This window comes from Numenius arquata, chromosome 6 (assembly GCF_964106895.1).
Source record: "Numenius arquata chromosome 6, bNumArq3.hap1.1, whole genome shotgun sequence".
NCBI classification, from domain to species: Eukaryota; Metazoa; Chordata; class Aves; order Charadriiformes; family Scolopacidae; genus Numenius; species Numenius arquata.
Window position 1 is genome coordinate 40,209,520 of NC_133581.1, and position 21,769 is coordinate 40,231,288.

Sequence of the window (21,769 nt, forward strand, 5' to 3'; positions counted from 1 at the left end):
ACAGCGTGGTATGTGGGTTTGGTAGTAGTTGGGTGGTTTTTTTGTTGTTGTTGTTTCTTATAAAAAGACAAATTGCTTATCTGGTTTTGAAATCCGGTTTACAGAGTTGACATCCTCACCAGTGATTGTGAGAGGCCAAAGGGGTTGGAGATGTTTTAAATTTACACAGGTAGCTTTTTGTATTGCATAAGGAGGACCAAGGAGCTGGACTAAGAGATTATAAAGAGATTACAAGGAAAAGCTGTTTAGAAAACCTTATGCCCCAGGAGTTAAACCATGAGTGCTTTGCACAGTTTTCTACTTAGAGAAATCCCCCAGAAAAAATTCAGTTCAAAGAGTGTTCTGTTGCTGATCAGTTTTGGGGGTTTTGCATGAAAATTTTGTGGTCTGCAATCTTTAAAGATTAAAATATCAAAATTTATCTTGACTCCCTGCTATGGTATCACATTCTATAATTAAAAAAAAAAAAAAAAACAAAAACCAAAGAGTTGAGGCTATAGAAGAGCTGCATTTATAACCCACTAATGCTTCTTCATCTTAGAGAAAGCGTGAAGGTGAATCTATCTGAGAATTTCTCCCATATTTCCTCATGCAGAAGCAGAGCTGGAATTGTCAGGTTACAGGTTGCTGTGACTGGTGTTTAGAACTAAGATTTCCTTGTTGGCTTTCTCGTGTACTGACTGGAGCAAGTTTGTTCTCTGATCTGGTGAGGTAGGGAAAGAGACTGGCAGGTTGTGAAGTTCACATGCCAGGCATGCTAGAAAAGGCAGAGACGGCCTCTTCTCAGAAGCGTACAGTAAAAGGACAAGGGCAATGGGCCCAAGTTGCAACAGAGAAAATTCTGACTGGGTATAAAAGAAAAATACAATTAATGGTGAGAGTGATTAATAATGCTCAGGAACCAGGTGCTAGAGGGGCTGTGGAATCTCCGTCACTTCAGAGATTCAAGATGCAATTGGAAAGGACCCTGAACAGGCTGACCTAAGTCAGAGGTTAGACCAGCTCTGAGCAGACCATTATACTAGATGGTCCACAGATGTCCCTTTCAACTGAAGTTATGCTGCAATTGTGTGATTCTTTGGGGTTGGTTTCCTCGCCATTAATGTTGGCTGTTCCCCAGCACTCTGCGGATTCCTTTTCCCTTGGTGAGAGACATATCTTGGGACTCTGTTCCACTGTTGATCGTGCTGGTGGAGGGGTTAGGGGGTGGGGAGCAGTCCAGTTTTAAGTACCTTCTGTGCTGAACCCAGTTTTCTGATTGCCAGTCATATCAATAAATGATTATGTGTCAACAATCAAGTAATCATGATGGGTCATTTGAATTAATATCCTATACAGGTGTATCAGTCAGTTCACTCTTCATAGGCTTGTAACATGAAGCAGTCACTACTGTATTGCTCTTAAACTTAATTTCAAATATAATTTTAAAGAGTAGAGATCAGCTTTGTTCAAAAGAAATAAAAAGTTCTGGAGGATATGTGGTCTGTATGTAGTCACTGACATCAAACGCTGAAACAGTTTCAGTGCTTCTCATTAGTTATGAATATGCTTCACCTTTTAAAACTGAACTTAAATTGTGGGGAGGGGAAGCCTCAATATGTACAGACAGCATTTGATTTCATGGTACTTCCTGTAATTATACAGCTTTTTAACTCTTTCCTCTGAACTAGCAATTATCTCTTATAAAAGCAAACTTGAAATTCTCTGGTTAATATTGATATGTGCATTCACACTGTATGTATTCACATAGAAGGCTGTTGGACTGCACACATTCAGACATCCCGCCTGAACCATACCTAGGCCTTGGAAAAACTCAGTATATAGCTGTTCAGTACCATGTATTAGTAAATGCCTTCCTTGTCTGTGAGACATGTGGCAACATCCACTGTGAAAACCTCTTAAACCGAACTGCAGATGAGATGACTACCGGCTTGACTTCTGTCCATCTGTCATCCAAATGTTGACCTGATGCTCATTTGGATGTCTCTTCCACATTGTCCTCAAATTGCATAATCGGTGGAAAAATCCAGACAATCATTAGGCGTAGTTACCTTTTTGATTTTCTCTCATCTGCGCTGATATCTTTTGTGTTTGGGGAGCTTGAAAGTCCACACAGTGCTGAACTGTGGACTATGGATAGGTTACATGTCAGAATGGTTGAAATCAGAGGTGTTAAGTATTGTTGTTGTGCTGTCTTCCTGCTCATTTCAGGTGACTTTCTTTTGGTATTTCCAAGCAGTATTATGTATTTTGATGTAGAATAGGATGGAGCAAAACCTTCAACCTTGCAATAAAGCAGCTACTCTTTGGAACTGAACAGACTGCTGCTGCATCCACGTATAGGTAGTCCATGTTACAGAGACCATGGCCTTAGATAAACTGATTTAAACTGCTAGCTTGTGAAAGGGACCTTCAAGAAAATGTTACAGATGTATTTCAGGATTGGAGTGTCTTGTCTGCTATCTTTTTGACTTGGCCGTCAATAAGAATTGTCTGCTCCAGAGCAAAATAGAATGGTTGCAAAAGTTGATGTATTTTCCATTTCTCCTCCTTTCAAAGGTGCGACCATCAAAGGTCCAGCAAAGACTAGATGACTTTGCTGGCCTTAGTGTGTCTCCAGCAAAATTGTTTTCAGGGACATCATAGTCTTTCTGCTTTTACTGGAACTAATGCTGGTACAGTTCAGTCAGATTCATTGCGTGAACTGTAGTGCTCATTGCTTGGATGCTAAATGACTGAATTAGAACAGACTTACTGTTCTCTCAGTTTACCTACCTCCACGTAGTTGATGTCCAAGTTGTTTTATTTTTCCTAGCTATTCTTTACTACATATCCAAATTTTCTGAAAACCTAATCAAGTATTTTCAGCTAGTTATCTTAGAATTAATTAGCCTTTTGACTAGATATAACTCAGTAGATAGATCTAAGAAAACATAACCTCAGTATCAGGCAAAAATACCCACCAACCCACCAAAAACTTCACAGAAACAATATTTAGAACTAGGGATGGAGTAAAGAACAAGTATAGAGCTATATTGGTTTTCTGTCCCCATTACTGTGTGCTGTTTTCTGGTTTAAAATAACACACAAGAACCAGAAGTACAGAAAGGATGACTAGAACTGTGGAACACGTTCCCTATTAGGAGCAACGAGGGAGCCTGAAAAAATAGAAGACTGACATGGGAGGAGGATACAGAATCATAGAATTGCCTCGGTTGTAAAGGACCTTTCAGATTGAGTCCAACCATCAACCTAACACTGAGATAAACCATCACTAAACCATGTCTCTAAGCACCACATCTACCCGTCTTTTAAATACCTCCAGGGATGGTGACTCCACCACTTCCCTGGGCAGCCTGTTCCAATGCTTAACAACCCTTCCAGTGTAAAAATTTTTCCAAATATCCAGTATAAGCCTCCAGTGGCGCAACTTGAGGCCGTTTCCTCTTGTCCTATCACCTGTTACCTGGGAGATTACCCTGCCTTGCTACACCCTCCTTTCAGGTAGCTGTAGAGAATGAGAAGGTCTCCCCTCAGCCTCCTTTTCTCCAGGCTGAACACCCCCAGCTCCCTCAGCCGCTCTTCATAAGACTTGTTCTCCAGACCCGTCACTAGCTATATGATTGAAGCCTCCAAATATATTAGTGTTGCAATGAAGATGAATAGGGAAAAACCAGTTGTTAGGTATTTCTGCACAAGAATTACAGGCTATTGGGTGAAGTTGTCAGCTGACAGCTCAAAAATAAAAAGCGCTATTTCTTTGCATAGTGCATGATTAAAGTGTAGAACTTGTGCCTTAGAACACGGTAAAGTCAAAAAATTCAGTGTTCAAAGTGCACTGAAATTAGTGAATGAAATTTGTAACTTTAATACAAAGACATTGCCCTTGGCTGAAAAACTCCTGGATTTGCAGGTTGCTTCATTGGTGTGTAGACCATATACACCAACTATATATATAATTACCTTGTAATTGCCCTGTATTTCTGCTCTATTGTTATTTGTCTGCCTTTAGCCATCAGAAATGGGATGCTGAGTATAGCAATTCCTATATACATATGATAAAGAAAATAAACCAAACCATGTTAAATTTTCTTGGCATTTTCAGTACTAAAACGTTTCTTGTTTTGCTTAAAGAGATTTCTGATAAAGTCAGCTAAACTAAAATAACTGTGTTCAGCTTTTTGTAATGGTTTAAATGAATTTATTTAAAATCACAAGCTTTTAAAAGTAGGGGGGGCATCCGTTGCCTCTTTTACTTGGCTCTCTAGTCTTGGCTTCATTCTTTTTTTCCCTTACCGCTACTATGTTATTGTGGTTTGGTTTTTTAAATGGTGTTCTCATCTGTCAAATGTCGTGTTGTTTTGAATTATCTAGATTAGCAACAAAGTGTTGCAGAAACAAGTGATTTTCTGAACGTTGGCTTTTATTCAGCCGTCTAGTATTTTTTTTCTACCGACTTGAGGGTTATACTGTAACTTGTTCTCTGTGTTTTTCCAAGGTTTTTTATACTACTGATAGTAAGACAGAAGTGTCTCCTTTTCCTCAGAGTAAAGCATCTTAACATATAGTTTGGGACATGGTCGTTCAATTTCTGACTTGCTAAAAGTGTAGAACTTTTCTTAGGGGAGGTTTCTCATTTCCTCTATCCGTACAAAAACTAAACAGTGATGTAAAGTGCAGCTCCCTGGGTTCTCTTGCAGCCTGTGTTGGGTACAACTGCTTTTGTCAGGTACAGCTTTTGCTGGGGCTTGTTAAACAAGTGTATTCCATTTAAATAGTTATCATATTGCACTCCAGCAGAGACTTCGTGCCATATATCTGAAGTGGGGAATATGTAGTGTGTGAATCTGCTTGAAAGATGCTAACAATTCTTTAAAAAGTTTTAATGGATGTACACAGCATAACTGAGAATCACAAAAACACAAAGGAAACTGAAAATGCCTGAATTTCAGTTCTTCTGTTACCCACTTGGTCAGACAGACGAATTCCTTGTGAAAACAGACTACAAGGTGCATCTACAGCACCAGTCTTTAGTATCTTTTAACTTGTAGAACCCATTAAATATTTTACAGTGCATTTTGTGCAGTAAGTTTAAACTTCCGGATCAATAGCAATATGCATAGCTCTTCTTATTTACCTTCTTCAGATTTCTAAGTACTTAGAAACACAAAGCTGTTAGGAAAACCACCACTGTGTAATCATAAAAATACTATTCTTATTTTATCATGTCCATAAATCTTGGTAGATTACCTTAATTTGACCTTCTGTTTCTTTTGATATACCAGCTTGCTAAACTTTTTTCTTGTGGTTTTGATGTCTATTTCTGTAGAACAAACTACCTGTAGAATTTGGCAGGCCACGTAAGCTGTTAGTCTGTTAGGTACTGTACTGTGGACTTCTCTTACTGGGTAAACATGGTTGAAGATGTTAGTGGCACAGTCAACAGAGGATAAACGATCTATTTCGGATGTAAATTCCAAGACTTTTCTTGGCCCTAGCCCCAGCTGCTGCAGCGGGATTTTTAATGGAAAATCATTTCTTACGTCAGAATAATCTGGGCATCTGCTGTTCCTGTTCTGGCAGTATGGGAAAACCATATGTTCAGATTGACTGGAACTTTCTTTAATGTCCCTAGTATCTGTGGTTTGGGTCTCTTTCACCTTGTGTGATGTTTCAAGGATAGATGTTAATGCGTAACAAGTGATTCTTACTCGGTTTAGGCAGCAGGAAACAGGCACTGCTGCTGGTCACCTTATGTTGAGGTACAGAGTTTAGCAAACATTTGTATATTGTCTGAATCTTAGGTGTCTTACACTTAGTGAAATTATTATTGCTACAGAGAGTAGATGCTATAATGAAGTAGAAATTTTTCCAAAATGTAGGAAGGGATTAGAATATATAAGCAGCATGATCAATCAAGTTATGTGGGTTTGGGTTTGTTTTGTTGTTGGTTTTTTTTTTTTGGCATAAAGTATGCTGTGTTGCTTTGATCTGCTCCTTACTAGCCTTTTCTACAGAAATAACAACATGAAAAGTTGAATTATTGCTTGAAGTTTAATTATCTTATTTTAATAGCAGGTTCCTCACCTAGCTCCAGTAGCAGCTCCTCTGTTAATCCAATGGCTTCTCTTGGAGCATTGCAGACGCTGGCGGGGGCTACAGCAGGCCTCAACGTTAGCTCTTTAGCAGGTAAGCTATGTGTTGTGGGTTGGGGGAATGGCTAATTATCATTCCTCAGGCTGTGCTACTTCTGTGGGGGCTTTTTCCTGCTCCCTGCTTGAAAGGTAATTGATCTGGCTCAGTGGAAGTACTCAGTCATCTTTATTTTCTCTTCCTTATACAGGAATGGCAGCCTTAAATGGAGGACTTGGCAGTGGTGGTCTCTCAAATGGGACAGGTAGCACAATGGAAGCCCTCACACAGGCTTATTCTGGAATCCAGCAATATGCTGCTGCTGCATTGCCCACACTCTATAACCAGAGTCTCTTAACACAGCAGAGTATTGGTGCAGCGGGAAGTCAAAAAGAAGGTAGGGAGAAAGTTGTCAAAACAACTTGAGAAGGGTTTTCAAAAGGGCAAGCCCAGCCCTTGCAGCTACCTTATCTCCGGAGCATTTATTTGGCATTTTTTAGAATCCTAGAGTTACTGAAGATAAAGAAGGAAAACCTGTGAGGTCTCTCTGTTAAGGGCAGTCCAAAGTAGTTTTTATACAGGAGGTTTCTCCCAGGATTTGTCTAGTAATAGTACTCCTCCATCTTCTCGGAGAACAGGAGAGTATGAGTCTGCAGCCTGATACATCCCACTGTCAGAGAATCAGTTGTGATTTTGTTAATATTGCTTTCTTGGTTCTTCACTTCTTCCCACAGACACTTAATGCCAATCTCTTCACTCTATTCAGAATCAGTTTAATGTGCAGTGTAATGGAGAATGTAAATTTTCAGCAGAATGTAGGATAATATTTAGAAAAGAATCTGTCGGATTTCAAGTAATGTATTTTGTACTGAGATTTATTTAGTTTCTTTGGGCCGTGAGCTTTGCGTAGCCATTTTTGTTTTAGTCAGCATCTGGGGCTCAAACTTACTGTTCAGCTTTCATTGCAGCAAAGATCTGTGAATGAGTTTTGGCACAATGTGGAAATTACGAGCCAAAATAGTGAGAAAGAGCTAGAATTATTTGAATGATCAGAACCAGCAAAGGGTCATGCTGATTTATTCTGGAATCGAGTACTCCACAGAAGTGTGAACAGCAGTTTCATTGTTTTATCTAGAAAATTTGGCTTGAATGGCTCTTTCACCTTTTTTTTTTTTTTTTTTTTTTTTTTTTTTTTATGGAGTGAGCCTGTTGTATCCATGCTCGTTCTGAATTTATATTCCTACTTACTGTTTGAAGGTCCAGAGGGAGCCAATCTGTTTATCTACCACCTCCCCCAGGAGTTTGGGGATCAGGATCTGCTGCAGATGTTCATGCCATTTGGAAACGTCGTCTCTGCCAAGGTTTTCATTGACAAACAGACCAATCTAAGCAAGTGTTTTGGTACGTTGGGTCTAATCGTTACCTGTAGAAAGGTGGCTTCTTTCTAGTAATCTCTGTTCAAGTGTGTTGTCTAGTCTAGCTTTTAAGTCAAGTAGTAACTTTTTCTCTATATTCCTAAAAAATAAATAAATCAATCTGAACTATTCTAGCAATGAGCTGTATTTTCCTGATTTTTCATTTTGACTTTTTGATTTTCCTAATTTCATACTATTATTATGCCTCATTATACTGTTTTGGCCTTAGATAATTCACTATGATTCATGTTTGCAGACCGTAATCATGGTATAGTTCCTCCTCTTCCCCCTTTCTGTCTTTTTACTAATTGCTTACATTGCTGTATATACTACCTACTACATGACCATTATGAGTGATTTCTATTAATATTTTTATATAAAATTATTATGGCTACCATACAGTGCAGGAGCATTTGACTCTCATATTTTGTAAATGCTCTCAAGGCAGTTTTTAAAGCTTCCCCCTAAGTTCTTGAAAACTTTGGAATAGTACAACCATTTCAGCTTTGGTTGTGTTTGCTCTTCTTATTGTGTGTTTAGATGGGAGGCACATCAGGGTGGGAAGCGTCTCCTAAAACTGTACATCAACCTGTTGTGCTACTGTTGCTATCCAAATAGATTATTTTCAGTTAACTGCTCAAGTCTGTGATGCCAAAAGAGCAAAGAACGTATTCTTACTTGGTTTGTGTAGTAGGAGGCTGTGCATGTGGACTGAAAGATTCATGGTTTTATTTTCCCCACGTGGAAGCCCCAGTGCAAGCAGTTGTAGCATTTTTGTAGTGCTGTACGCTCTTGTGACTCTTTTGATAGATGGAGATTTCTTGTGATGAAATGGGGGAGGCTAGCCTTTCTCTATGGTTTTGATAGTTTCATTGCATACATAATATCCTGTATTTTTTAGCATTTGAGCCAAAAGATGTGGACAGTCTAATGCTTTATGAGAACACAAAAATATGCTGAGGGTCAGGCTGTAACACCTGCATATGGAGTGATCTCCCCAAGCAGTGATGGCAGCCATTGGCTGGAGTTATTTAAAATGGGTTCCTTCAAAACTCTGGAGAAGTTTATTTTGAGGGTGCTCTTTTCTCCAAGAGAAACCTAAACATAATAACAGTACAAGTGCCACACTGCCTTGACAGCTACTTCACCCCAAACAAATCTACTCCCATAATGCCAAGTGTGATTTCAGCCTTTTATCTTTAACGAATTTTCATACATAAATTAACACTTTCCAGGTTTGGTTTTCTCTCAGGTATATTGTTCTTATAAAACAAACAGCAGTACTCATTTTTGTTGGAAGACTAGAAAATGTTATTTTAATTTCCTGAGCTTTGTATGCCTTTTGGCCAAAGTTCCATACGTCAGAAAGCAATTGCTTTGTCTGAGAGCCCTTAGTAAGAAGTTTTTATGAAGAGTCTAAAACAGTTGTGAGCTTCTGAAAATGGCATTCCATGCAAGCCTCTTCTACCTTGTGAGTACCTGCGTTTCCAGTGTTGAGTAGCTGTTCTGGACAGCTTCGGCGTGGTGTAATTCTGTATTTTCCTTTCTTCAGGTTTTGTAAGTTACGACAATCCTGTCTCTGCACAGGCTGCCATTCAGTCAATGAATGGCTTTCAGATTGGCATGAAGCGTCTGAAAGTACAGCTTAAGCGCTCTAAGAATGACAGCAAGCCATACTGAGCGCCCCTCCCCTCCGGGACTGGAGTGAGAAGGATCTTCTGGTAAGTTGGAGAGGAGCGCACTTAGTCATTCGAAGCCCTAAGGCTGTGTTTTTACAGTCCTGGAAGCTGATCCATGCCTTCTGTCTGGCACATCTTCCCCTGAAGACTCGGCTGCAGCCTCTGCTGAGAATCCCGCTTCGGATGGAGGACAAGTTTGTGCTTTTGTTTCCAGTGTTTTACTTTGGAGTTTAGGTGCCATATCGCTGAGGTGTTTTTTTTCTTTTTCTTTTTTTTTTTTTTTTTCCCCTTATTTGAAGTTTGCTGTGTTTGTAACTAGTGTGTGTTGAGAAGGACCAATGCCAGCTCCTTGCGGGTGGGGAGGGAAGGTTAAAGGGAGCAGCACAAACTGCCACCACACTGCCTTGGGGTAAAGAGAAGGGGAATCGGAACTGACACCACACCGCCATGGGGGAGAGGAGAAGGGACAGCAGAAATAACACAGAACAGCTGATGAAAACAAAGATGGGGAAGGAAAACTGAGTCCATCAAAGCTTGGGTGAGCAAATAACCGGCTCCATGTAGCCTTTGTCATGCCCCATCCACTCTTTAAAATTTCTTTAACTGTATGCCATGGTGGGGATTTAGTAAATCATCTCTAAAGCAGGAGACAGGCTAGAAGGGTGACCATATTAACAAGCCAAAGGAAAACTGCAGTGATTTTTTTCTTTTTCTGTATATAAAGTAGTGTTTATATAGCACTGTGAATGTACACAGCACTTTATAAAATGATTAGATAATGTCCCTGCCCAGAAAATTTCACTGTCCATTTACAGTTGAATATTAATGAGATGCAGTGAATTTCTCCATATTTAAGAAAACTTATCCTGTGTAATTTATCTAGGTTTTGTAGAAAGGCATAGAGAGAGACAGCTTAGTCTGGACGAATACATCTGGGGCTGGAAACAAGAAACTTTTGATCCCTGGTAACCTGCAGAATTTTTTTGACAATTTTTCTTCTTAACAGTTCATCACATTCCCCATTTCTGTAGAATAATGTCCTTTTTGCAGAGTATTACTTTGAATTCATTCTGATAAGCGCAATGTAAGTGCTGTTTGTTTCTCTATTAAAAAGACTGTTAAATTGAGATACAAAGCCCAGAGATACCCTAACACAGCTCTTGAGGCTCCTGTTTCATACGTGTTCTCATAGGATTTGATTTCTCAGTCTTAACTCTGTTGCAAAGATAACTTCCTGGGTTTGTTTTTTTTTTTTAAAAAAAAAAAAAAAACAACCACAAAACAATTTCTGTGGTGATTTGATCTAGTAATTAGGTATTTCTTTATACTGCAGTTTTCCTTTAAGGTGGTGTGTATCAGCGCAAAACAGGCCAACACAGGAGCTGTGGAACCAGAGCAGAGCATTGAGCCATTGAGTCTTATTCTGTCTTTTGGTACTAGCTGTTGTCTTCTATATTGAAGGAAAATTGAACACACCCCTTCAATGAACACACACTTTTTCTGCACACTTGTGAAATTGCTAATGCATCGCTAGGGGCCTTCGTTATACACTGGTTTTAGGGGGCTCAAAGGACTTTTGACACTCTGGCCTGAGTTGTTTTAAGAAATTAGAGTCCCATTTTATAACCACCAAAATCCACCTCTGTCACAAGAGGAAGTTTACAATTTCTGTGCGTCTCTTAACAGAAGTTCCATTTACCTCATATTTTCTCCTTTTTCCTTGTTTTCTTTGTATTCCTCGTTTGTGATGCTGTTTCCCAGGGTGCCAGCTAACACTCCAGACTGGGAGCCAGCTGCTGAGTAATGAGTGTGTGGGTCAGACATAGGATTGGGACTTTCTGTTCTGCTCCAGCAGGAGGAGCACTAAACCCATCAAACCTGAGGTCACGTTCAGGATCTCCACCCATGTGCAGTTGTCTTCTGGGGATGGACAGATGTTCCCAGGGACTGGTTCCCCTGGGATCTCAAACCTCAGAAGTACAAGGCCTGACCCATAGGATCCAAGAAGAGCCCTTTCCATTCTTAAATTGAAAATCAAACAGTTAGTTAATGCCAGTCTGTCTATGTTGATGGCAGGCGGGTAAATCTATCAGTATTATTCACATCATTTTGTGGTGGCAAAGGTTCAAAGGCCAGATTGCCAAATTTCCCAGTTATGCTGGCATGTGGTACCCTTCTATGTTAATTATTTGAATCTCTCTAGAAACGTAAACATACACTTAAGTGAACCATGTACACTTGAATTCTGCACGATGGGAAAGATGTGTCCTGGTTTTCTGAGAAAAGAGTGTTGGAGTGTGAAGGCCTCCAGGGTGATAATGGGATTTTTTTTATATATATAAATAATATACTTTTCAAAAAAAGAAAAAAAAAAACTAAAAAAAAAAACATAGTTAGGAGCAACTGCTCCAAGTGCAACCTGCTGTAACCAAGAATGTTGTTTCTATTTTTATAGAAGTTTTATACCGCTCCAGGGTGGAGAATATTTATTACCTAAATTATTTCACTGGAAAAAAAAAAAAAAGGCCAGGGTTTTGTAGAATCCTGAATGTGATTGTTTTACACACATAATGATGTGCATGATTGAAACTACTGATTTTCAGTGGCCTGTTTGCAGCCCAACAACTGCTAAATGGGGAAGACGAACGCTGTGAACCAGTGGAGGAGAGCACTGTGCTCTGGGGTCTCTACAGTCACTCTTACCTTCTTTGCACCCTACCCCGCTGTACTATCTGAGACCTTTGTCCTGTTTTTCTTTTAACCTGATACTCTGGCCTCTTTACCAGTCATTTCCATTGCCCAAAATTAGGTATTTTAGTCTCTGCATCCTATAGTGTGTCCTCAGTACTGTAACTTACGGATTGAGCTTGGCACTGTTGCAAATAGGTGCAACTCCTATTGACTTTAGGAGATTCACCAGTTTACACCGTGGTTTAGTTTGATCAGTGACTCGTCCCGGACATAATCACCTTAAGACACCTCACTTGGGCTAGCTCTTGTGCCTTACTGGCGTAACTATAAGTATTGCCAAAAATAAAAATAATAATAAAAAAAAAAGAAATCTATGCAGGTTAAATTTTAGAAGATGTGATCCTCAGATGGTTTGAATCAATGCAGTTCTGATCTCTTCGGTAGAGCTGCATCAATTTTTACCAGCTGAAGATGTTGCCCTTTTTGTGTATTTGTTTCAGATTTCCCTTTCTTGGTGTATGGATGTATATGTTGCCAAAGTTAATAAATGTATCAAGTTTGTGACTTGGGCAGATATTTTTTTTTTCTGATAACAGAACTGATCAGATAAAGTCAACATTTCTGTGTCTGTCTGGTGGCTGACGCTGACTCTGGAGATCTAGGCTCTTCTTGCCTTCCAGTCTTAAGCCAGTTTTCTTCTTTGCTCATTGGCAGGGAAGTCTGGGATTTTGGGGGACTTGGGGCTTCTAAATTTTATTTTATTTTTAATTCCTATCATGCTCTCATTCAAGCGCAAATCAAATCAGTGTCAAATGCTTTATTTCCTGGATAGTAGGATAAGACTTGGGTGAGTTCAAATAAACTGTGGAAGGATTGGCTTAAATATCCACAGGGACAAAGTATTACGTATGCTCATAAACCAAAGAATCTGAATTTTCTGTAACAAAAACTAATAGGACTTCTGGTGAAATGGAATTCCATATTACATGTGCCACCAGGAAGTACTTCAATATTTTTAGAAACAAGATGGAAACAGTCTACTTCATAGATTTATGTTTTTCTTGGAAGACATTTGATTTTTCTAGATATGCCATAATAAGATGGAAGTATTATGAACAACTGATGTCTTAGTCTGATGGTACGTAGTATTGAGTACTATAGTAAATCAAAGATTCTTCAGTCCTCTAGGTGATTAACAGTCCAAAATAGGATATCGCTTTGTAGTTTAGGTTTTTTTCTTCCAGTAATACAAAGCTTGCATTATTAGAAAATGCTTTTGATATATAGTGATTAACTTTTAATCCTGAGAAGAATAAGGATTGGAATTTTTCAAAAGTATCTGAGACAATGACAGTGAATGTCTCCTTATATTTCAATGGTGAGGCAGTTTACTAGCTGTGGGCAATACTATCTGGAAAATAGGCATCTCAGAAAATTTCTCACTAGCAAATACATATATAAGGAAAAAGCTTTTCATATGAATACTGGAGGTCATGTAACGTGATAGATTCTGCTTGCAATATAGAATGAGCTGAAGTGCTGCTTCTTGTTAATGGTTGCGAGTTAGGGAAGAACAGCCAAGCAGAATGAAATTGTTCCTATTTCATTTGGAAATATCTAAAAGCAACTTGGATAAAGCAAATTGCAAATGGAGAGTGCAACGATGAACATGTTAAGTGCTTTGAGAGCTTCTTGTTGCAAACGTTTAAACACAAGGATGTTGTATATCGCTGAGCATACCTACCACAAAATGTAAAACACAGAAGACAGAATTAACACAGTTGTGAGAATAAAACAAGGACAAACTGGAATACCTTTCCCCAAGTCATTAAGTTCTTAATCCAGCATCCCACGGCTCTGCTCTTGTAGGCCAGTCCTTCCTCGTGGCTTTAATGAAACTTAGTCTTTCCCCTCAAAATTGCTGAGTGAAATATTTGGAAAATCTCCACCAAAAAAAACCCCAAACACATCACACAAAGAATTTCTTTGGTGGATGCTTAGATGCCCCTTGATTTCATGCCTCTTGTTCCTCGTGCCACAGTTCATGATGAATTTGCCTTTCTGGTTAAGGACTGAAACCTTACAGCTGTCTGCAAACTATCTGGAGTATGTCTAGAACTATGGAAATAACTGCAAGAGTTGCATTGTACTCTGTTTGCTGGAGTTTAAACCAACTCCAAACTGAGTCCTTTCCCTGAATTGGAAAGTATGAAGAGCAAATTAGTCTCAGCAGATCTAGTCTGTGGAGCATTGCATGTTAGTGGACAACGAGCTGCTTGTTGCGTTGGAACTAGAATGTGATACTTGCTATTCTTAAACACGCTATAAATGCTATGAGGTAATGTGTAAGTCTCACCTTGCTCTAGTCTCTAACCAGCAGCTTTGAGATGTGCTGAAGAATAAGGCCACAAACAGGACATAAAGGGTAGGGCTTGGGGGGTGGGGAGGGAGGAAGAAAGAAGAAAAAACTTGCTTCCTCTCTCCCCTACCTCACACAATCTTCCCCGTCTCTTGCAGTTCACAAGCTGAGGGGAGGACACAAAGGTATTTATATCACTTAATATAATCATTATTTTTTTATAAACTCTTCAAGAAAGCTTCAGGAAACACATTTTTTTTTTTTTCTACTCATCAAACTGGCAACAGTGACTGTAGAGCTTCTCAGAGTCCAGAATCCCCTCCTCACGAAGTCAGGGAGCTGGGGGCTGTTTTATATAAAGGTTGGGAATGGAAAATCCCCTGTGCAGGTCTAATGGTATGAAAAGTGCTCAGCTAGGACAAGTCTTAACTTGCAGTCAAGTCTTAAGGAATTCTCTAATGTGTGGAGTTTTTGTCTTGTATAATCTCTTTTTTTTTTTTTTTTTTTTTTTTTTCCCCCCCTCCCCCCCATTCCAAATCACCTACCCCCAGTTTCATGGGCTCCTAGGGAATGAGAAGGGACTGTAGCTGAAGGAAAGAACATGGATTTCCTGGGCTACCACTGCCTAAGAACTTCCCATGTTAGGATGCAAGAAAAGTCTCAGCCGTCAAACCACCTGTGAATCCCTTGTGTCCTCTGTCTTGTCTCTCATGGTCTCAGTCTCTTTGGGCAAATGTTAGCCCTGGAGCCATATTTTTCAGAGTGGGTCTCCTGGGGGAGGGAGCTTGCTCTGTTCTTCTCCTAAACAGAGCTAGTGGAGACACTGGGCACGGGGCAGGGTGAGTGCATGCTCATCGATGTGTCACTAGGCTGTGGAGTGCTCCACAGACCGGGTGGTGAGAGGGAAAACCAGGCCTCTGCTTCCATTTGGTTTCTGGCAGTTTGATGTTTACTTGGTGTCCTTCATGTACTTTGACTTTTACTTGTCCATCGTTGGCATGTGCTGCCCTTCCCTGTCACCTCCCTTCCCCAGGAGATCTCATTGTACAGTGCCCATTCTTGTTCTCTCTCTCCGTGTTTGGATGTACTGCTCTGTGTAACTCAGTGGGTCTCCCTCTTTCTGGTTTGTTTTTTTTCTAGATTCCTGCCGTTTGTTCATCGTTGTGCCTAAAGCATGTCGATGTGGCGTTCAAGTACATCGTCCAAATCCTTGTCTCTTCAGCTTCTCTGATGCTTGAACTCTCACCTTTGACCTTGTGTTGACCTTTGATGCTGATGTGTATTTTTATTACGTTTGTTTCTTTCTTTTTTTTTTTTTTTGTGCTGCCAAATTGGTTTTGCTAGAAAGACTGCTGAAGGGGAATATTTAAATTTGCATTTGAATATAAAAGAATTTCTATTTTTCTAGACCTTCGTAAAACCACTTGATTTTGTGAATCTGATTCTTTGTAATTGTCTTCAGAGCAGCCTTGCTAGCATACCTTGTGGAGTATTTGTATTTCTGTGAACATACAGCCAATCACTTTCTAGGCTTAGTTTTTTCTGTGTGCTTAGTTTTAAAAACACAGTTTTGAAGAAAAAAAAAAAAAGTCAATTATATGGTGTGACTCAATCTTTCAGGAGACTTCCTAGTCACATTTTGCTGATCTGGTTTCTGTGCTTGAGGAGACAGCATGTGTTTTTATGAGTTCAAACTTGTGACTTGAGTGGCATCAACAGACAACACTTGAACTACATTTTCTTCTGATTGTAGCTACATTTTTGCCCTGACATTTATTGATTTTTTTATTATTATTTTTAATTTTTTTCCCCGCTTCCCTGTGCAATTATCAGTCTGCAGTGAAAATTTGATCAAAGTTGATGTTGTATTTTGTTAAGCTCCAGCATGCTTGGTTTTTTTGTAACTACAATCTCCTCAGCAAAATGTGATGTTTTTGTTTTAATCTTTCAAACTTAAGATAGTGCCCAGAAATGTTTTGCATGTTTCCTGCTGTTTTCTTCACACCCTCGTATATATCACCTTCACCTCTCTGTTTTCTATAGTTTGTGCAAAAACTGAGCAATTTAATGGGTTTTAAAGGTATCCTTTAAATTGGTGTTTCTGGTATGACAAATCTCTGATGAAAAGCCGCCTGAGGGCATCTACCTGTGCACTTAGACTGTCTGCCTGACAGAGCACCTGGACCTCGTTCCATCTCCAGTGCTGTCAGAGGCTCCCAGGGGGCTGGCTTGCACTCTTCCTCTAGCAGAAGTTTTGGGGGAAGGGGGATAGCTGGGGAGCAGGAAAGTGGGGGGAAACTTCACAGTATTACCCTTTCCAAAGTTACCTGAAGCTAGGGCTCCTTTGAAACACTCTTTATGAGCATTTTGTATAATTCAGGGCACGTTTTTGTGAAGTCTGGCCCCAGTTTATTACCATCAGTCAGACCTTGGTGGTAGGATCCTTGAAGGATCTAGGTTAGCTCTTTAAATAAAGCGTTTGAAATATCCCAGAGAAAGCATTTGTAAACCTGGTCCTACAACTGCTGGCTCTTTTCCCAAGTGACAAGCACAATACAACAGCCTCTGAAGCTGTTACCTGAACAGGGTACCATCCCCAGCTCTCTTCTCAAGGGCCTTAGCTGGGGAATCTCTACGGAGATTTTTTAGTTTTTGTTTAGTTTTTAATTGGGTAATGAGCTAAGCAGGATTATTTTTATTTCTTTTTTTTTGGCTTGCAGGGTGAACTCGAACAGGTTACTGCTTTCTGGGTAGCAGGCTTCCCCCCTACCCTACGTACCATCCGCACAGGTAGAAACTGGGATGTAGCATCTAGAGGAAGGCGCCTGAAGAGCATGTGCTGTGATGAAGTTTCAGTCAGAGGAGAAGCAAGCTAGTGTAGGTATCTTAATAGTAGAAAATAATGTGAAACAAAATCCCAGGAGAAGGGGGTTTTGCTGAGAAAACAAATCGTGTTTGGATAGAAATCTTACTTTAGTCCAGTGTTTGGGATAATGCAAAGATGCAAAAGGATTTTTTTCTATCCTGTTCCTGAGTTGGCTGAGGATACTATATTCTCAGTAGATATTGGCTAGGCTTGTGTAGACAGTCCTTCATCTGCTTCTAAGACAGAAGATGTTTGGATATGGTACAGATACCTGGGAGTGAAGCACGAGGCTGGATGAAAAAAGGATAGACACTTGTTTATTGGGGTAGGGTTGTGGGCTGGCTGCTGTTAGTCCCACAGTCTGAATGCACAGGGCTGTGTGTCAGTGGGGGGCACTGATGCCCTGCAGTGTATCGAGTAACTGCTAATACCTTTCTCTACACGCGCATTTGGTTCCATAAGGAACTTTGGGGAAACCTGTGGAAAAATATCTGAAGAAAACCAAAATGCCAAACGTTGGATGTTTCTTTCCTTTCTTCTTTCCTTTTCTTCCTTTGGTTGTTTTAATTGTTCTGTGGTGGTTTTAATGGATTTGAGACAGTGGAGCAGCAGCTGCCTTTCTGATTTTTGGCTGCTTTTTGTGAATAATTTAAAAAGAAAATTTACATTTTGGAGACAAACCTGTGGGCTTTTTTATTGGTACAAACATTGTATTTAACACTAGGGGTTTTGTACAGTTTTTTGCCTTTTCTACTAGAAAACAATGTAAAGTGATTCACAATGTGACAAGAAAACAAATTGCCACTATGACCAAATGTAGAGTCTGTTCTGCAGTAACGGGATTTAATCAACTCGAAGTCGTGGTTCAGTCGTAGAAATGCTTTTCTTTACCTTGTTTGAGCTGTTCCTTTTTTTCTTGTTTTGATTTGCAAAACAAAATGTCTTTTTGTGTGGAATTGTGTTGTACTCTGTAGAGAATTACGGATTTTACTTTAATGGTTTAAAAAGCAGAGGAGCACATGTTGCTTTTCTGATCTGATCGCAGAGTTTGTGTAGTGGATTTAAAAATTAAAAGATTTGTTACAAGTTTGGAACGAGCGAGTATGTGTTAAAGGAATTTTCTTCCTTTTGTGTGTGTGTTTATTTTTTTTTTTCTTTTTGTCCCAAAGGGCAACTTAAAGCTGTTTTAATTGCACAGACACAACAACAACAAGTCATTTTGTATATGCCAAGTGTGGTACCTTCCTTTGTTTATTTGCTATTAAACTGTTTGAGAAGAGTCCTTGTGTGTTGTATTTGTGTCTTAAACTTGAGGGTCTTTTTGGGTCCAAGTGTGGGAAGAGGAGGAGAGAGACTAGAGAAACCTTCTGGTTTCTTAGCTGTGAGCCACAAAAATTTTCATGGCCCAATACCACTTGTTCTGGATGTACAATATAGCCCTGGATTTTTACCTCTATGTAGATGAGCTACTTTGAGTAGAAATTGAAAAGGTTTTTTTGGTTGTTTAGCCTCCGTTTCGTATCATTTGATGGTCAAGTCCCCTTCAGACATTAGATACAGAAAAGCTGAGGATCTTGGATAATGCAAATAAGCGATGCACTGGGTAGTGAGGGGTAGGTGTATCCAGCCTCACAGAACTGGTGCTGCGTAGCCACTTGCCTGTCCCTGCACTGTGCTTTGTGGTGTTTCAGGGGCTAAATAACTTCAGCATAACACCAGACTTCAGCTATAACTTCAACTGACAGCAGTGTGCGTGGTGGCGTGGGGGATTAAATAGTCATTAGATAGCTCATACTGTTCTGGCAAGCCCCGTACCTGCCACTGCGTCCTTACCCCTTCCAGGAACATGGCCAAGCTCACTGAACCTGTCCTGGTTCTTCAGCATGAAGGTATCTGTGGTCCCCAGTGCCTCCTGGTCCTGGAAATACTACACAGGGAAACTCCAAATGGGTTGGGATTAGTAGCTCAGGTTTTGTGGTAAGTGAAACTTACCCGCTTTGCTTTTGGAACTCAGATATGTTAATCATTTGAAATAAACTTGAGTTGTAAAAAAATAATAAATGGGTGTAGGCAAAGTATAATTCTTTTAGAAACTTGCCACGAGTTTGACACTAATATTGCCTCTCTCAGAAGGAAAGTACCACAATGGCCACGACTTTGAATTTTAGGAGCTGTCAGAAATGTGGCAATGGTGTTACTCCTTCCTGCTGCTGTCTTGCATCTCAGAGACTGCAAGCAAGCATTTTCAGGGCAGCTGTGTTTCTCCTCTGTGTCCTTTTCCTCTGTTATCTGGCATACTCTGTTTCACTCCATTACTTCCTACATGATTGTAAATCCGAGAGCCCTTGCAAGCATCAGGATTCGGTGCCGCATTCCTTTCCCTGCAGCGCACCAACTGGGAAGCGAGGCGCTGAGCCACCTGCTGCCGGGTGCACTGGGATCCCTGCGGTTAATTCTCAGCTGTTGAGAAGGGAGGCTGGAGAGATTGTGGCTCAGATAGGTCTGAGGTGAGGGATGGAGAGAAACAATTGAGTCAGGAAAAGGAGTTGTTTAGGTGGGATGGAAGATTCCTGCTTGTGCAGAAAGCTGGCTAGCCTCATTTTATGCAATCAAAGCTCTCTCAGGTGCATCTTTACAGAACTGATGCTAGATCCTTCTGGGTAGGTGGCTTTTTTATTTTTGAAGGTTTTTTTCTTTTAAATAAAAGGCCACCACAAACCAGTAGACAATTAAACTACAAATAAGAGCCAGCATATTGATCTCTGAAAATAATCAGCATTTCACATGAGTTGTTATATTTATCAACATCAGTAGGAAATACACAAACCTTTAGATTAAGTCCTGGTGTTGAATGTTTTAGAAGAATTTTTTTTTTTTCCTCTCACATCCACCTCCACCTTCCACCTTTCACTACTTGTTTTGACTCCAGTCTCCAGTCTTCCTGACTTTATCAGCCATGTTCTGCTGTCTTCATATGGCCAGGAGTCATCGGGGATACGTGATGAAGAGCAATGAGGAGGAGGACAAGCAGCTCAGTGTGGTCACTCTGAAGAAGTGACTACGTGATTAGCTACACTGCATGTATAGCTCTGCCGTGTGACAGGTGAGATTCCCCAATTTGGTGTTTTCATGTGCCTTGCAGGCTTACTTATTTGCAGTTCCTGAGAAGAAACTGTGGATCATTTACTGTAGAAGCTACCTGAATCTTGTACAAACTTAAGCTATCTTGAGCCACAGGCTGGTGATCGTTGCCATTATTTTCTCAAAGCAACACAGGTTGTCCATGTCTTGGTGATCCTACCCATTTACCCCTCCTTATTTAGGCATTGGGCTCAGAGTGGTATGTTCCATATCAGAGTATGTTTCTGGTTTTTTGAAAATGACCAATTTGAGCTGGATCTAGCCCTTATTTTACTAGGATACTGAATCTCAGTAGCAGTTTATCTCAGTAGGTGAGTTGTGAGTTGATTTTTAAGAGACCAAGCACTGTTCCATAGGGGAACTCGAAAGCAAGGAAGTACAGTGTGATCAACAAAATGCAGGGCAGATCATTTCCCTCCTGTTAGATGGGTTTTGTCAGACTGCAAGGCATCCTCTTCTCACTTTGCCTGTTCTTTGTGGGATGTGAGAGTGAGTATTGAAGGGAGCAGTGCTTCGGTGAAGTGGTCCAGAAGCATCAGGATGAGTTTGAGTTGCAGGCAGGTTACTTGTGGGAGGTTAATTATGCAAAGTAGCCTGCTCCAGGAAAGAATGATGTGATTTTTGTTTTCCCCCTTCTTGAGTCCTGGCTCTTTTCTTTTATGCAGCAGACTCCCAACAGTTGCTTTCCCTGGCCTCTTAACTTCTGCAAGTCCAGAAATCAGCATTATCAGTGCTTTCCATGGGGATCGGTCAGTCTTCTGCATCTTGTGTCCATCCTGCCACCCACCTCCAGAGAGACACTTAAGAATTACTGCAGGGAGGAGAAACTTTTTTTTAAATTCTGAATCAGACTTTAATGGAAGCCCTAAAATCTATAAAGTACCCAGACAATAATTTTAACAGTGCTGCTGAAATGATTTTTGCACTTCAATCAGCTGTACCTCAGGGTTACTTTTCTTTGGCCTTCTGTAGATTTTTGTTTTCCCAGTTTCTACTTCCAAAGTTTGAGAGAACACAGAGTCTATGCTGAAACATCATCTGGCACATCACTGCTCTGAAAAACAATGATAAATTAAATAATGCAAGTATTATAGAGTCTATAAGCTCCCAAAAGAGAATCGGTCTGATTGTAGCAAGACTTTTCTAACACTTAAAACGCTTTTCTTTTTAAAATACTGTTCTGAGGAAATTTTGGCTAAAGGTATGGATGGAATCTCTTAAGATCATGACTGCAATGATGTAAAGCCTCTGGGTAGACTTAGTCTTTTGTGTCTTGCTTTCCTTAGTGTTACTGTCTCAGGAAGGCTCCTTTGGGTTTGTGTTTCCTTAGGCAGCCATGACACAGGCCAGGATGGTCCAACTGGTGGCCTGTGAGATGATTCTGTTGGTATTTACCTTTGCATGGTGAAGAACTGCCACCAAGTTCACACAGAAGCAGGGAGGCAGCTGGGGACACGCCTGCTCCTGCATGTTGGTCTGCTAAAAC

At 40.2% G+C, this 21,769-nt stretch overlaps 1 protein-coding gene across 2 annotated transcripts in view; it reads left to right on the forward strand.

Annotated features, from left to right (window-relative positions):
- The window catches only part of CELF1 (CUGBP Elav-like family member 1), a 31,348-nt gene extending 12,924 nt beyond the window's left edge, over nt 1-18,424 (forward strand). For both annotated transcript variants that reach the window (XM_074148710.1, XM_074148711.1), the window contains 5 exons: nt 6,079-6,189; nt 6,344-6,529; nt 7,390-7,533; nt 9,100-9,268; nt 15,417-18,424. In XM_074148710.1, coding sequence (XP_074004811.1) covers nt 6,079-6,189; nt 6,344-6,529; nt 7,390-7,533; nt 9,100-9,227 — 569 coding nt within the window. In that variant the 3' untranslated portion in view covers nt 9,228-9,268; nt 15,417-18,424. The remainder of the gene's footprint in view (nt 1-6,078; nt 6,190-6,343; nt 6,530-7,389; nt 7,534-9,099; nt 9,269-15,416) is intronic.
- The last annotated feature ends 3,345 nt before the right edge of the window (nt 18,425-21,769 follow it).